Below are 15,555 nucleotides of genomic sequence, written 5' to 3' on the forward strand. Positions count from 1 at the left end.
CTACAACTGGAATTAAGCATGGAACGAATATTATAGAACTATTGCATCATACCAGTCCGATCATATGGAATCACGTCCTCTAGGTTTAATATCTTTTGAAATACGCTGCATTTAGCAAGTAAAATATATCAATACTAAAATGAATACAATCAAAATTACCATTTTAAAATACATACAATGAACAATACCACTCCATGTGTAGATTTATCAGTATTTGATGGTTTCAGTTTTGTAGAAAACTGTATCACATCCAGTTCATAATCTTCAACTACATCCTCCTCCATCAGATCATGATTTCCATGCTCCATATGACTTTTGTTCTCTACCATTCAAAATAATAATCATAGTAAATATAAATCAATAATTATATTATACTAATAAAAACTGACCAGTATAAGATTCCTAGATTTACAATTATTATCATTAAATTAAGTACCCATATCGATTATATCAGTATACTCATGATCACGTACTAGCGTTCTCTGTTCTTCTTGAACTTAAATGATCATGTAATCCAATTGATATATATATATAAGCAATTTGCCATTACTTAGTATAGTCCAAATCAGTTTAACATTATAAGCCATTAAACTAAATCGGAATAAAATTTTATTAGATATTAAAACCTGATTTCACCGCCATTTTTGCATCAACCATTGGATTTGGCACTTCAGTTTCAGGTCCACCATCATTTTCTGACATTTAAACAAATATATAACTGTGTTAACACTAACATTCTTTTACAAAATTTTTATAGTAAATTAATAAAATACGATCTTTTATTTACCTCCAGACTTAGTATCATCATCACTTATATCGATGATGTCCTTATCAATTTCCTTATTTGTTTATGTTGTTTCTGAGCTTCTTGATATTACTATTACATTGCTCACATGAGATTATGTTCCAAGACCCAACTGAGAAATATAAATAAAAACTGTAATTCTATACTTCATCTACCTGATGATGCAGGCCATAAAGCCCATATCCATTTTCCATATTTCTTTCCTGCATCGCTAGTAATCCGACTACTATAATCAATCTCCTTTCCATCATTTTGGTATATCCGACAGTGAAGCACACTGCCCTCATCAACTGTCATAATTATTGTTTCGTCTTCAACTACTTTGAAGCACTGCAGCATTTCACTTAGATGGCTCACATAACCTTCCATGTAATTATAGTATATGCTCCACTGCTTCCCATACACTTCGATTTTGTTAACTAAAAGTAACTTTTCTCCATAACCATCTTTACTCATTTTCGGAACAACCTTAATGTAGGAGGAAATTGTTTACTACTTTTTTCAGAAATCGAATTAATAAATTGTATTTAATTCAATGTATTAATTGAAAGGAAGAGTTTATACCAGATGCCCTTTTTCGAGTAAGGTCAATGATACAATCTTAAAAAATGACCGCTTAAAAGCTGCTTTATTATCTGCAAATATCAAAATTAAGAAAAAATTATAGAACTCTAATTATTGAAATTACTCATAACTTTGGAAAATCAAAAGCTCCCAATATATGCACAGTAGCAGAGCTCGGCCTTATTTTGTCTAATATTAAACTAAATTTACCATATCAATATATTTATAAATTGATATTAGAATGTCATTTCTATATATGCTACTTTTACAGTGATATAATTGGTTTATAAGATAGATAAAAATGCAACAAGGCATTATGGTTCATATATTTATTGACACTGCAACCTCAACTTTACAACGATATCGTCCAAATTTTATTAGTTAACTATTATAAAGTAAACATAGAATTCTAATTACTAACAAGTCCATAAAATAAATTTATTTAGAGTCAATTACCAGATTGGTGCAAATCCAAGTCATCACGTCCCTTGAGGATAACCGAACACACTGTGCCTGCTTCCAGTGCATGACATCCAAATAGTACCAATGTATCTCCGCTCTCAATTTTTGTTGCTTTAAAAAATTCTAACCACCCTTTACCAAAGAAACATTTATCTCCCTCCCATTTGAGATCTATTTCAAATTTTGTACGCGCAAGCAGAAGCGAAACAGAGCTTAGATTCCTCCAGTTGCGGTAAATACCTTCCATTTCGGTTCGTAACCTCTGAAAATACATTATAAAAATTATATTTGTCAATAATAAGTAAATGTGCGATAAATTAATTTAACAATTTTCACAAAATTAGAACTATATACCAGATCAAATTTTATTGAAATTATGTCAAATCCATAAATTTTCATTGCATAATAATCACTAAAATTCCTGTATGCGTTAGAAGCCCCATAAACCCATACTCCTTTCAAATTCAATAGTCGAGGTATCCAAAACAAACTCAGCAGCATCCCATTCTTTTTCTTTTTCAATCTTCAAGTAATCAGTCACATTTTGTTTTGGTTGGTCACACTCCGTTGTTGTTGCTTTGAATATTTTGACATCGAACATTCCGTCACTACAATAATCGAATTGCACCAGTTCATATAAAGTAATTTCGTGGTACCTCATAAAACTGCTTAACCCATTTATTGTGTTATCAGTACTATTGTAAGTACATTGCCACATACTATCGCCACATCGAAGAGTTGTTGTCGGAGACTACTGCTGGCCAAACTCAGAAAAAATAGATTTTGGTATCTCATGTATTGTACAAAAAAAATATAAGTCTTATTAACAAGCATAATCCAACTAAATTACAATTTAGCAATAATATAAATTAAATATTTTTTGGTCATACAAGGCTTCCGAATATTTTTGATCTGATATTCGCTGTTATTAAACCTGAAAGTTTCTTCCTTCCACCGTTGTCAACATCCTCCCAATCTTTGTTCAATATCTTTCCCACCTTAAATAGATTAGTCAAATATCATAAATACATTACAAGATAGGACATAAATATATGATCTACAATCCTTACTTTTTATTCACGAAAAGATCAAATCGGAATATTTTACCAGAAGTTTTGCATCCAAATCACTACTTCATTAACAATATATACAATTGACTTTTAATCCTCTATTCCACATGCAGAGTATACAATACTAATACATATCTTAAACCCGTCGCTACGTACTATTGTAATTTTTATTACAAATTACAAATAAAAAATATAACATTATGATTGAATATAAACGAAGTTATATTTTACTACAAATCAAGAATAATAAGGCATTAGTATAAAGTATAAGCAACCAAAATTATTTCAAAATACAAGTGGAAGATTTTACTTCTACGACATGAATATTGTGAAAAAGAGCGAGTAGGAAATAAAATTGCAGTAATTTATATTATTTTTGTAGAAACTAAGAAATCCCGGTGTCCCTGAATCATTTTAGGATTTCATTGTATAAAATTTTGATGTAGAATTTTTTTTACCAAGTCGATTGTGTATTTTGCTTTTTGCCAGCAACATTGATCACGATAATAATCTTACCCCTTACTCCCTGAGTTTTAAAAAGGGTGGAAAATAATTGTAACGTAAGTAAAATAGTTGCACTTTCAATCCTAATTGTGCTCCCGAATTTTTTAAATGAACGAAAGTAAGTGGTTATAGATGTAAATTTTACATACTTTCGCTTGAAAACTTTGATCCCAGTTTTGGGATGAATATAATTACCTACTTATCACTTACTTCTTTTCCCAATAAAAATTTCGGAAGTAAGGCCTTAGCATTAACAAAAAAATATATCAAAAATTTGCGTGATTGATTCAAATACAATTATTAATATACACCAATATAATATATTTTCTGAAAATATATATTTAGACATAATAATGAAAAAGAAATCATGCTACATAAGTTAAGGATCGTACGTATCGCGGGTATAGGTCCCTAGTTTTAAGAATGAAAGATTATTTATGAAGAGATGTCTCAACGCAGTAAAAAATATATATAGTCCGCAAGTAACACAAACACACACTGTCACAAAAAATATATTTTTTATCCTATAACTTCTTTTACTTGAGTTAAGTTATTTATCCTGTTAACGGCGGAATTTTCGGTTAACCTTATATAACTGCAAATTCATTTAGGAGCAGCACGTGCCCCCATATATTCAAAAATTAATAATTTTTTATAAAAATTTTAAGATATAAATATTTATATTTTATAAAATGTTCCCATTAAAAAAGGTCAAGTGCCACTATAATTCTAGTAAATTTTTCATAATTTGAGCCAGATTTAGTTTTGCTTATAGTGATATGGTAATTAATTGTAGATTAAATGATTAAATTACTAATTTTTAGCATTTAAATATAAAAAAAAAGTTGAAAATTTGGTGAAAATGATAAAAAAAAAAAATTGGGTCAATTACACGTAACATGGTCACTTGAGTATATAGTGATCCCACAAAGGTCGGCCTACACATGGTCACTTGAGTATATAGTATCCCCACAAAGGTCGGCCTTTGGATGAGAGTTCAATAAAATAAACTTTCGTTATTATCATTTGTAATTTCAACGAAATTGAATACTTTATTTTGTTGGAGTCGAGAACTAGCAGCTATTGTTGGAAGATGGAATTGTTTACTTCGCCAAGAAGGGTTCCAGAAGACGTTGAGCATAAGTGAGAAGATTGGTTATGAAGATTTTAATATCTAGGAGCCCTAGAAGGAGGGGTCCCGCAGGCCTCTTCCTCGAAGGTCAAGCCGTTGAAATTAATTTATTTTGAAATTTTTTTAAGTAAGTTTCTGACTCAAAAATATGATTTTCAATATCAAAATGTCCTACAGTCGCCCGAAAAGGAAAACCGTCTTTACATTGGATGGTTCGGTGTTTTGATGATCCCTACTTTATTTACCAACGACGATCCTAAAGGAGAAGGAGTAGGATGGAAGGGGAAAATAACGACACTTTAAGCTGTATTCCATTTACAAGGTATATCGGCTCAACATTCGGACATATAAAAGAAGGAGTTCATTCTCCCCCCACTTCGTGTACGACATAAATTGGAGCGTAGCGATATCATATGATAAAGTCAGTGAAAACTGATGAAAATAAATAAATGGGAGATAGAAAAATAGAAGAGCAATAGCTTTGGGCACTCGGTCGACTGGAATCCTAAACACAATTAGGGTGGTCGGTAGATTGCCCAACAAGATGCAACATGTGGTGGATGAAAAGATGGTCGCTAGGAAAGGTGTTTCGAGCCGAAGGGCAGCACTTTTATACGTCATCGTAGTATGTCACGTCGTCTCGTCCCCGCTGCATCGAAGAGTACCTATGCACTATGTTCCGGTTCACTGATAAGAAAGATCCGAAGACTCATTCTGACTAAAACAAGGGGCGGGTCTTTACCAACTTAAAAACCGTCGATTTTAGGGAAGCCAAAAAACGTGAGCGCCTAGCGCAAGCCTTGTCCCTTTAGTCAGAGAGTTTTTATCGAGAAACCAACGACGACCCGTTTATACCACCTATGAAAGAATTTCATGGTCTCCGCTTCAAACAATCAATTGCTGCCTTCTCCATCTACATCATTTTTCATATCAGTCATCCTTAGGATTTCCTGCTGTTTTAATGAGCTAGGAGCTTGTGTTGATCTTGCCTGTTGTAGTTCCTCATGTCCTTATGAGGAGAAAAGAAGCTATGCCCTCTTTTAGTAACATCATTTGCGCCAGAGAATGTTCGCCTTTTTCTTTATTTTCGGGCAGTGAAATGGGCATCTCCGAGTCTCAATCGGCATCTCGGGGTCTCAGTTCAGGTGAAAAGCCCCCATAAGCTTTTTATTGGCTTTTAATGCATGTTCTTCTATCTTGAATACCTAATTGTAGTTCGAAAGAGAATACGATAGTGGAAGAATACGGGCTTTGATCCGAAGAAGCTCATGCTAGCAAATTCAACCATTTCACCAATTTGAATATCGTTCAATCCATAAACATGTGCAATCCCATCTCAAATGAAAGAAAGCGTGGAGCTAAAATAACTCACTCATTTGGCTTTTTAAAAGATTACGTGGTACAATTAGATCGAATAAGCTCTTCTGGAATAAATATTCAGCCGCCTATGAACCCTCAGGCACTGTTTTATTCAATGTTTGTTCAATTACTCTTTTACCCGCAAATGCAATATAGGCATTGAGTTGCGGTGGAACGGTTTTGAAGGTGATATAAGAAAATTGGGACAACCACCAATAGCTACTTGGCAAGAGATGAAGGCAAAGCTTCGAGTAGCAAGAAATAATATATTCTGTTAAAGAGAGTCCTTCGCGAAAATTGCCGGGGATAAACATAAATCGTAAGGGGATAAACATAAATCGTAAGGACTTAGACAACCCATAAAGCACTTGAACGGAGAAGCACCAACTCCAACTATTCATGCCATCTTCATTGGGCTGACAAGAAAAGGCAGCTTCCAAGTCATATCCCCCCTTCCCCCGTCAGGCAGCAACAGCAGTTGGGAGGCAAGGTTATGAAAGAAAGCCCCGATCTAGACAGGACAGATACACCAATCAATTAGCAGAAACTTCGCTCCAAAGAACGCTTATGTGTTTATTGTATATCTCATATGTGTGTTCTGCATCTACTTGCCTAAATTTATGTTTTATTCTCATTCCACCTTTGATTACACCAAATAGGTCAGTCTTTTCCTTCCGTTTGTCAAAAAGAAAAAAAGAATGCCGGAACCGGTGCTCTGATCAGACAGGATCAGCTATTTATTGATGCCAGATCCAGAGTCGCTCCAAGTGCTAGAAGGATTTTCCTCGCCACCATATACCTGCAAATCATTCTTTAGTATACAGACTATTTTTTATATCACTTGATCATGTTTTTGACTCTTTTTTCTGCATAAAACGTAAAACTGAGTGATGGTATATACTATATAAATAGCCTCGGAGGTCAGACATCAGCCAAAATGCTTAAGGCAACTCATACATACTACAAAGTACAAAGAAATACTTCTAGATTACAATGTTACATGCAGCCATATTACCTACCCGCCGAGCTCGATGGGAGAACTCAACTGATAAGAGGTTATCTCTTGTCGTCTCATCTAATGTTCCGGAACATATACTTATTTATAAGGCATATAAGCCCTAACTATTTAAAAAAAAACACCCCCACCGCCACACCTAGCAACATTTTACAAAACAAATTAGATTTCAAACAATACAGAATCCTATTTTACATGTATTTAAGCACTGCAACTCCTAAACCAATGCCAAGGAATGTTGCAATTGCAATGCCAAAAATCCCAGCAAGAATACTTGGCACGACCAAAGTGTTCCACCCTTTGGCTGTCGCCATTCCACAAGCTGTTGTAGGGCCTCCTACATTAGCATTGGATGCTAAAAGAAGTAGCTTCAAGTCTAACCGAAGAAATTTTCCAACCCCGAGGATCACAGCTAAATGGACTGATACTTGGATAAGAGCAAATAGGAAGATACTGGGAGCAGTATTAATGACATTCCATATGCTCCCACTTGTGCCCACCACAGCAAAGAATACCTGATATAGAACAACAGAGAGACAGTGGGCTCAACTTATAAACCCTGATGATGAATGCATCGATCCAGAATGAAGAGTTTCTCCAACAAAAAAATACACCAACATAACCAAGTAAAAAAGAGCAAGCATAGAGTAAGAAATATATGATATAGGTAACTTGTTTAGGTTTTTCTTGAAAACAATTACAACAAAGTGCAGAAGTGTTGTACATTTGTTAAAAAAGAATGAGATCTCGGTCGAAGCAAATTAAAAAATGGCTCTACTAGCTCCGCGTGGCATTACCGCCTACTGGACTTGAAAACATGAAGATAGATATGTAGACCGTAAAGATTTAGCTTTGCAGCACTTGGCCAAAACCAAGTGTTTATTTGGCATAGAAATTCAAAGTGTGGAGGTTGTGATCCATAGATGTACAGTTATCTATACATGTTTATAAATACTAATTAGCATTACAGGTATTGCAGTTATAAGCTGCTCTAGACATTCATTAGACATCCGACATATAATGTTCTTGTTTAATTGAAATTCCCAACTGAAACCACTTTCTTTTAAAAGTTCTATCATTTGTAAGGAAAACAAGACATGCCACTCATAATTTTATCAAGCTAGAGTTGTATAGAAATGTAGAAGAAACAAAACAGAAACTTCACCTGCATAAGAATCATTGCCATAGCCTCCCCAGAAGGTGCAAGCTGGGCAAACTGCTTTGGTAATGCAGTTGCTAGAATCACGACAATTGCTGTAATGGCTGGCAGACTACCTCCTTGAATTCTGAAATAATTAGTGAGAAAATTGGCAGTTTTGCAGATGGCGAAGGATACTGCAAGAGCTGTAGCACTCTTGAGTACAGGAAGCTGGTTGTTGGATTTTGATTCGTTACCATTTCCAACATCTATCAAACAGTTCTACAATTAGTTAGAGCTGCAAACTGTTTTAAAAGCATTCTTCACAAGCCTCCTCTTTATGGAGTAGTTTGATTTGAAGGTTTTGCTATGAGACAAATGTTGGTTTAATAGAAGCCTAATTGGATTAAAATAGATTACCACACACCAGTTGATGATGCCGCCTCAGGAGGAATATTAGTAGCTAGAGCAAACAATGTTGTAAAGTATACTGCACAGATAACATTATCAGCAGCTAGTCCAGCAGCTAAAACTGACCGAGAGACCCCGAGGGCTTCAGCAATCGCAACATAATTTACAGCTACAAAAAAATCAGACATTTTAACACAATTCAGTGCAAGGCTTGGCACAAACAAAGGATTAATATACAAGTAAAGCAAAATACAGTACATATTTGCAACATTTTATAAGAAACCTAAAAGAGATAGTTTTTCACACATTACCTCCCCCAATGTGTCTACCCATCAATGCAGCTGCTATCTTCCAACCATCCTGACCAAGCCCTCGCATTGGCACTATTAGAAAAGCTAAAATAGTCCCAACAGTTGTTGCAACTGTAATATAAGAACAGAAAGAAGACACATTAGCACATCACTAAAATTGCGGGGACACAAACCCAGAAAAAAACTTTATACTATGAGAATGATCATCAATATATAATACTCATTACATACTGAAGTGTTACTACTACACAATACAAATTAGCTAACTTGTTGTTCCTGATCAACAAGATAGTGTAATAAACTTTTAACACATATTCATGAATCAGAATATCTGAGTTTCCACGAAAGAGAAAATGTATCACTGTATTTGGCAGATCTCTTTAGTCTCAACCGCACGTTAACAAACAAGCTAGTCTCTTAACACTATATTGTTCATAATTTCATAATAGAAACCCTGGGGAATTTCACAAGAGTTACCTGACCCGATCAAGAACGCCAAAAGCAGTGTCCCCGTGGACTGTATAACTCGACGTAAATCTGCTCTATATAACAGCAATGGAACAGCTAAAGGGAGTAGATACTCCAAAACAACGTTATAAGCAGGCGCTTCACAAGAAACAATCCCCAAGTTACTAGCAGCAAGTCCAACTAATGTGCTCACCAATGCACCACTTAATGAGCTTCCAATCTTGGTCTTCTCCGACCTTCATCAATTAACAAAATTAACATACACAAAAAACCTATCATACTTATAAAATACACAAACATTCAGCAAACCTCAATAAATAAATAACCTCGTCAAATAAATAAATTTTTCGGTCCAAACATAATACGGGCAGTCTATTTTTAGCCTTATAAATGAATAAAATCCGCCTATCCGATAAAGTACATAGGTACTTGAAGTGAGCTTAAAGAGTTGTTGAGTAAGTTACCAGATACCGAAAGCGCCGATAGCAAAGAGAGAAGTCCAGTTGCCCCATTGATCAGTCGAAGAAATGAGAGGCAATCTCAATTGAGATCTTACTTTAAAACACCGATTTGAATTGATGTTTAAAGGGTATGTGTGAGGTCGCAAAATAAAAGCATTTTTAGAATGGGTTTGAAAAAATGCTCTGTTTGACAAATTGGAAATTCTAGTTGTTTGAGGTTGCTGCGAAGCTGTAATTACTTGCTGTAAATACAAATGATTGGTCGCCATTACCAGCGCTCCGGCACCGAAATTGCAATTTTGTAGGCACTCACGAGTGATGCGTTGGGTTCAGGTTAAATTAGGAACCAGGAAGTAGCTTAATTATACGATTAGTACTAAATGCACAAAATTAGTCGCTCTATTTTTAGTAACAATTAACAAACGAAAAAAGTCAAACTTCGTACGTATTAGTAACAATTAACAAATGAAAAAATTCAAATTTCGTCTAACATAAGTATTTTACGGCACATTGTATCACTATTGCAAAAAATGTACTCCCTCCGTCCCTCCCGAATGTTTACATTTGGGAGGGGCGCGGAGTTTAAGAAAAATGATAAAATAATGGAGGAAAGTTAAAAAAGTGAGTAAAGTAGTGGGATCGATTAATATTATATATATAAAGTGAGTATAGTGGAAAGAAGTAGTGGATGTAGTTATTTTAAAAATTATAAAAACCTTACTATTTTTGGAAAGTTTTGAAATGTAAACAATTGGATGGGACATCCAAAAAAGGAAAGTGTAAACAAATGGGAGGGACGGAGGGAGTATGTTTCTTCGTTTATTTGCTGAATAATATCAAATTATCAATTAAAAAATGTGCAATGTTTTGGAGCTTTCCAATAATTTTTCTGCAGGCCAGAAATTTTTACAATGGAAAAATCTGTACTTTTCTTTTAGTTTTTTTTGTTACAAGAGAATTAACAGTGCTGCCCGGATTTGATATGATGAATGAATTTGATTTGAAAAAAGGAACACAGACAAAAAGGATAGAAACATTGGTTGTCCTCATTGGTTGTCCTCATGTTTAGTATTCAAGCAATCAACTGCAGTTGTATAAAAAAAACTTGGTACTAAAATTGGTGTTGTGCCACAATATATCAAATGTTATTAATCTTTGAGAAAAAGCTTACAGCAAATTCTTTCGTCGATTTTCCGTAATACATAAGAGTAAGTACTTAACTTCCAAGTTAAAGGTACACAAGCATTTTCTTTTTGTATTCTCAACTCATTATTAGCTGAAGAATCAAGTCTTGTTCACAGGACCAGCTTCATCTTTTTTTAGCCTCTTCGACTCGTGGCTCTTTTCTCCCATGTCTTTTAATTTGTTCTTGATTGCAGCAATTTTAGCACTTCGGATCATTTGTGCTGAAGAGTTTCCAGCAACGCCTGGTTTCTTTGTGTCGATGGCTTTGTCTGAACTTTCTGCACCTTCTACCAAGTATTTCTCACTAGCAAGACGAACAACCAAAGGACGGCCATACACCAACTTTCCATGCACCTTTTCCTTAGCTAATTTAGCTTCCTGCATGCTCACTTTAAAATTGAACTTCAGGCACTGCTTACAAAAAATGAGAGGAGAATGAGAAACTTACCTCTACCGTGCGATACTGGACAAAAGCATAGCCACGAGGCTCTCCGCGTTTTGGACCCCGCTTATGCCATAGGAAGTCCTCACATATAATAGTTCCATATGGTGAAAACATTTTAATTAGCGCAGCCCTGAAGATATGAGAATATATTCATGAAACGGTATCAAGGAAAACCAATTAAAAATCGGAAAAATCATGAAGGAATGTGACTCAAACACATATTGCCCTTACTCTGTTATCCTAAAATCAAGATTCCCAACGTAAAGTCTGCTTTCACAATTCTCGCCCATAAAATTATTGGGGTCCTGTAATAAATAAGCAAAAGAACACTACTAACTTGTTAAGGAGGCAGACTCTCTTCTAAACAGACAACAAAAAAATAATAGCAGTCGAGCTACCATATCACTGCGCAAAAATCTACTGACTGATTGTCCACCGCAAGAACAGGAAACAAACTGTCTCAGATAGGTTCCCCCTGCACACAAATTTAAACAGAGTACCAAAAAGTGAATATATTTATTAATTTTTCAACCATGTACTAACAATCAACTATCACACCCATGTTTGCACAACAATAAGCTTCTAACCAAACAGGACCAGCATAGAGTATCATATTATTCAAAACCCTAACCATTACAAAGACAGGTGTTTAATGTACAAGTCCTCATTCAGCTAACACGTCACTCGGTGGGAACCAACGAATGTAAAAGATGATGAATTCTAATTATACTATTTTGCGAGTAAACATAATTTTCATTCCTTCCTTCATTGCATTCATACCAATGTAAAGTAATCTCAACCTGGCCAATTGATTCCTAAAGCCTATTCATATTCTTCAGAAACATCATTATACACTTAATTTGTACTCTTTCATATTTTTACGCTTAGTTCATGTATTATGCCTTAAACTTTGTCCATAAATTAACATTTCATTACACATCAGTCCTTTATCAGCAAGAATCACACTTTAATATCAACTAAATGTACAAGCTTTAAATGGTCTACTTTTAGTCTTTCAATAACAGCATTAGATCAGGATGCTACAACTCGAAACAAGAATACACGCGAGAAAATCAAAAGGGAACTGTGATACTATATAACATTTCAAGCTAAAAATGATAACAATTAAAATAATGCACAAACAATCAGAATATCCATTACTAAAAAAAGACTCGTCTTTGTACTGGAACAAAAGGAACCAATTACCTAATAACAAGATACACAATTGTCGATCCAATCATCAAAAAATAAAAAAAAATGTATAATTAGAAAACTAAACACATAAATTATAATATGTAAATTGGTGTTGTTAAAGATCAAATCCTAATATATAATCGACGGATTCAATTAGCTACAAATACAAGAAGTGAAACCTTTGCAGAACAATTAAATAATATAGAAGTGAGAATAAGAGGAGGTGGTCTTCTTACGTCAGCAAATAACAGGATTAACGGCTTCTCAAGTTTATTGCGCTTGTAGTTGTAGGTACAATAAATTTATCCTCAAGCTTGAAAGCACTGCTGATTAGCACACAAAAGCCAGGCAGGAAGTATCTGACGTCGTTTTGATGAAAGACTAGGGGTTGTTTGGCTTTTGAAATAAATCAATCTTTACTTCGGAATTAATGTTATTTTGACATTTTTTTTAGTTTACAAATAAAGATGTTCTATTAAGAAAAGAGATTTCAAATACTTTTGGATTTGTTGTTCGACATATTATGGCGATTTTTGTGCGAATATGATTGTTTTTGGGATTAGGGTATATGAAAATAAAGGTGCAAGATTTGGAAAGTTTATCAATTTATATTGATGTATCAATTTTTTTTTTGTAAAATGCTTAAATTCAAGAGATTTTAAGGATAAATTTTGTTAATGTGAATAATTATTAATTGAATTTGATTTAATCTTGGTATTGTGGTATTTTCATGATTTAAAAGATATCATTCAAAAAAAAAATCATACTAATTAACTAATATTGATTCTTCACTCCTTTCAGAAAAAGATGTGTCTTGGCAATTAAGTAATTTCTATTAATATGAATTAATAAAAAAATAATATAAAAAGATAATATTAGATATGACGAAACATTTAGCTATGTCAAAACGGGGCATAACAACTAAACCTCCTTTCTTCGGCGTAACTTGTTATAGCAGAGAACTAAGCATTTTTTTTCATATTTCAAATTTCTTAAATCGCTCAAACAACTAAAATAATATCATTTCAAATCCATTGCAATCGTTATTGTGACGCCCTCACACTCATAGTCCGTTAAGACTGAGGACCAACGACACATTTACAATAATTAAACTATGCAATAATGATAATTAACACCCCGAAAACCTATAAGGACCGATAAATAATAAAGTATAAGACAAGATTATAACTAACAACAAGAATTATAAATATTATTACAACCCTTTTGAAAATATTAGAATTACAATTCCAACTTGAAATTTCCAGATAACCCCATTATATCTGAACTCAAAGATTTCATTGCCAAAAATATTCAACGATTTCTTACATTCAACAGTTACCTGATCTGACACCTGAAACCTAACGGTACAGAAGGGACCGTTATAGACACTCTTACGAACAGTGCGCCTAATTCGGGCCATCTTCTTACTCAACTACCAATGTTAGATCAACACAAAATAATATTAGCGAAACAGCTCATCAAGTAACTATAAGAACAATTCTAACAATAAAACATGGAAGTAACTCAAGAGTAATAAGATTATCTCTCTGACTTAGGGTTTCAAGGATTCAATGTTAGGTAATGAATTACACATAGAGGGGGGGGGGGGGGTGAATGTGTTTTTATGTTTTTCTGCTTTTCTTGAAGTGTTTATGGTTGTGAACAAGGTAAATCAAATCTTGTAGTAAAATATGTTAAGACTGAACTTGAACAATAACAGTAAAGAACACATATCTTTCAAAACTCAATTAATTTTATATTAAAATTAAGAAGGTTTTGCTACGAAATTTCCAGGCTCTTGTTGATAAAGAGCTTAGCTTCTTTTTTGAGAGAATACTAGAATTTTCTGATCTAATTGTTACATCTAACAAAGGACCAGTGTTAACTTTATATGATAGTTAACCACTGGTTTACACAGTGTGTAATAAGAGATGTTATTCACTTTAGTAAACTTTCACTAATAATTCCATTTTAGGAAAAATATATCTCCCATTTCTGGCTTAGCATATCTTTGCATATTGTGTTAACTTTGATCTTTCTTTGTCAGTTAATCTTCACCCTTGATCTTGCATACTCTTCAAACTGCTTTTTGTAGACTTGTCAATCCAACTAGTTGGATTGTTTGTTGATTGTTAATCTTGGATATTGAACTGGTCTGCACTTTGTACTTTGAGTTTTACCTCGAGATCTCCAGTTTGGTATATAGAGAACTTGACATCTCGATAAGTATATTGGCTTATCAAGATCTCTCATTACTCTAAAGTTGATTTGACTTGTAGAGGTCTCTGAGTTCTCTATAAGAGAATTAAGCTTGTCGAGATCTCTCTACTTCATGTCTTCACTTTGGCTTATAGACATCTCTGAGTTCTTTATTGACTAACTGACTTGTCGATAACTCAGAGTTCTCTAGTAATATTTGACTTGTCGATATCTCAGAGTTCTCTAGTGATAATTGACTTATCGATATTTCAGAGTTCTCTAATGATATTTGACTTGTCGATAACTCAGAGTTTTCTAATGATATTTGACTTGTCGATAAGAGTTCTCTAGTGAAGAAATGACTTGTCGATATCTCCAATCTTTATGTCTTCAACTTGACTTGTCGATATCTCTGAGTTCTCTAGTTCTCTATAAGTCATTCTGGAGTTCTCGAATGACTTCTTTATAACACCAAATCTGTGACTTGTAGAGACCTTGACTTAGAACATTTTTCTCAAATCAGATTTATTCAACTCCAAGCTTCTTCATAATTTTTCTGAGGCATGATCTTCTTGATCTTCTTCCAGATATAATTCTTAGGCTTGATATTGTTTACAGAAAAAGACTCCAGTCCGCTCTTGATCATTTTTACAGACTTTAAATGTTACAATACGAAATACAAACTAAGATTACAATACAACTTACTTAGGGTTGTCAATTTGACTTAGTCTTGTTAAAGTACAGGCATGTCTTGCACAACAATCTCCCCAAATTTGTGAGAAGATTGTTTAACACAAATTCATGTCTGTTAACAAGACTAACCCCAAGTTTT

General features: G+C 34.0%; 2 protein-coding genes across 3 annotated transcripts; both read right to left on the reverse strand.

Moving 5' to 3' along the window:
• Positions 1-6,824: 6,824 nt before the first annotated feature.
• LOC141708228 (uncharacterized) lies at positions 6,825-10,063 on the reverse strand. The gene is made up of 6 exons (XM_074511744.1): positions 9,704-10,063; positions 9,249-9,475; positions 8,772-8,882; positions 8,477-8,629; positions 8,077-8,318; positions 6,825-7,426 (listed from the first exon to the last, which is right to left on the reverse strand). Exons 1-6 carry the CDS (start codon positions 9,967-9,969, stop codon positions 7,103-7,105), a joined length of 1,323 nt encoding a protein of 440 aa, XP_074367845.1. The 5' UTR covers positions 9,970-10,063; the 3' UTR covers positions 6,825-7,102.
• A 760-nt stretch (positions 10,064-10,823) lies between these two features.
• On the reverse strand, positions 10,824-12,934 carry LOC141708229 (uncharacterized). 2 transcript variants are annotated; one of them, XM_074511745.1, is made up of 5 exons: positions 12,761-12,934; positions 11,729-11,805; positions 11,562-11,659; positions 11,334-11,460; positions 10,824-11,263 (listed from the first exon to the last, which is right to left on the reverse strand). In XM_074511745.1, the coding sequence occupies exons 2-5, from the start codon at positions 11,729-11,731 to the stop codon at positions 10,985-10,987; spliced, it is 507 nt and encodes a 168-aa protein (XP_074367846.1). In that variant the 5' UTR covers positions 11,732-11,805; positions 12,761-12,934; the 3' UTR covers positions 10,824-10,984. The 2 variants fall into 2 exon arrangements, with proteins under 2 accessions (XP_074367846.1, XP_074367847.1); XM_074511746.1 differs by having other exon boundaries at positions 11,562-11,635; positions 12,761-12,931.
• Positions 12,935-15,555: the final 2,621 nt, after the last annotated feature.

The sequence above is a fragment of the Apium graveolens genome, chromosome 2 (genome assembly GCF_009905375.1).
Source record: "Apium graveolens cultivar Ventura chromosome 2, ASM990537v1, whole genome shotgun sequence".
Classification (NCBI taxonomy): domain Eukaryota; kingdom Viridiplantae; phylum Streptophyta; class Magnoliopsida; order Apiales; family Apiaceae; genus Apium; species Apium graveolens.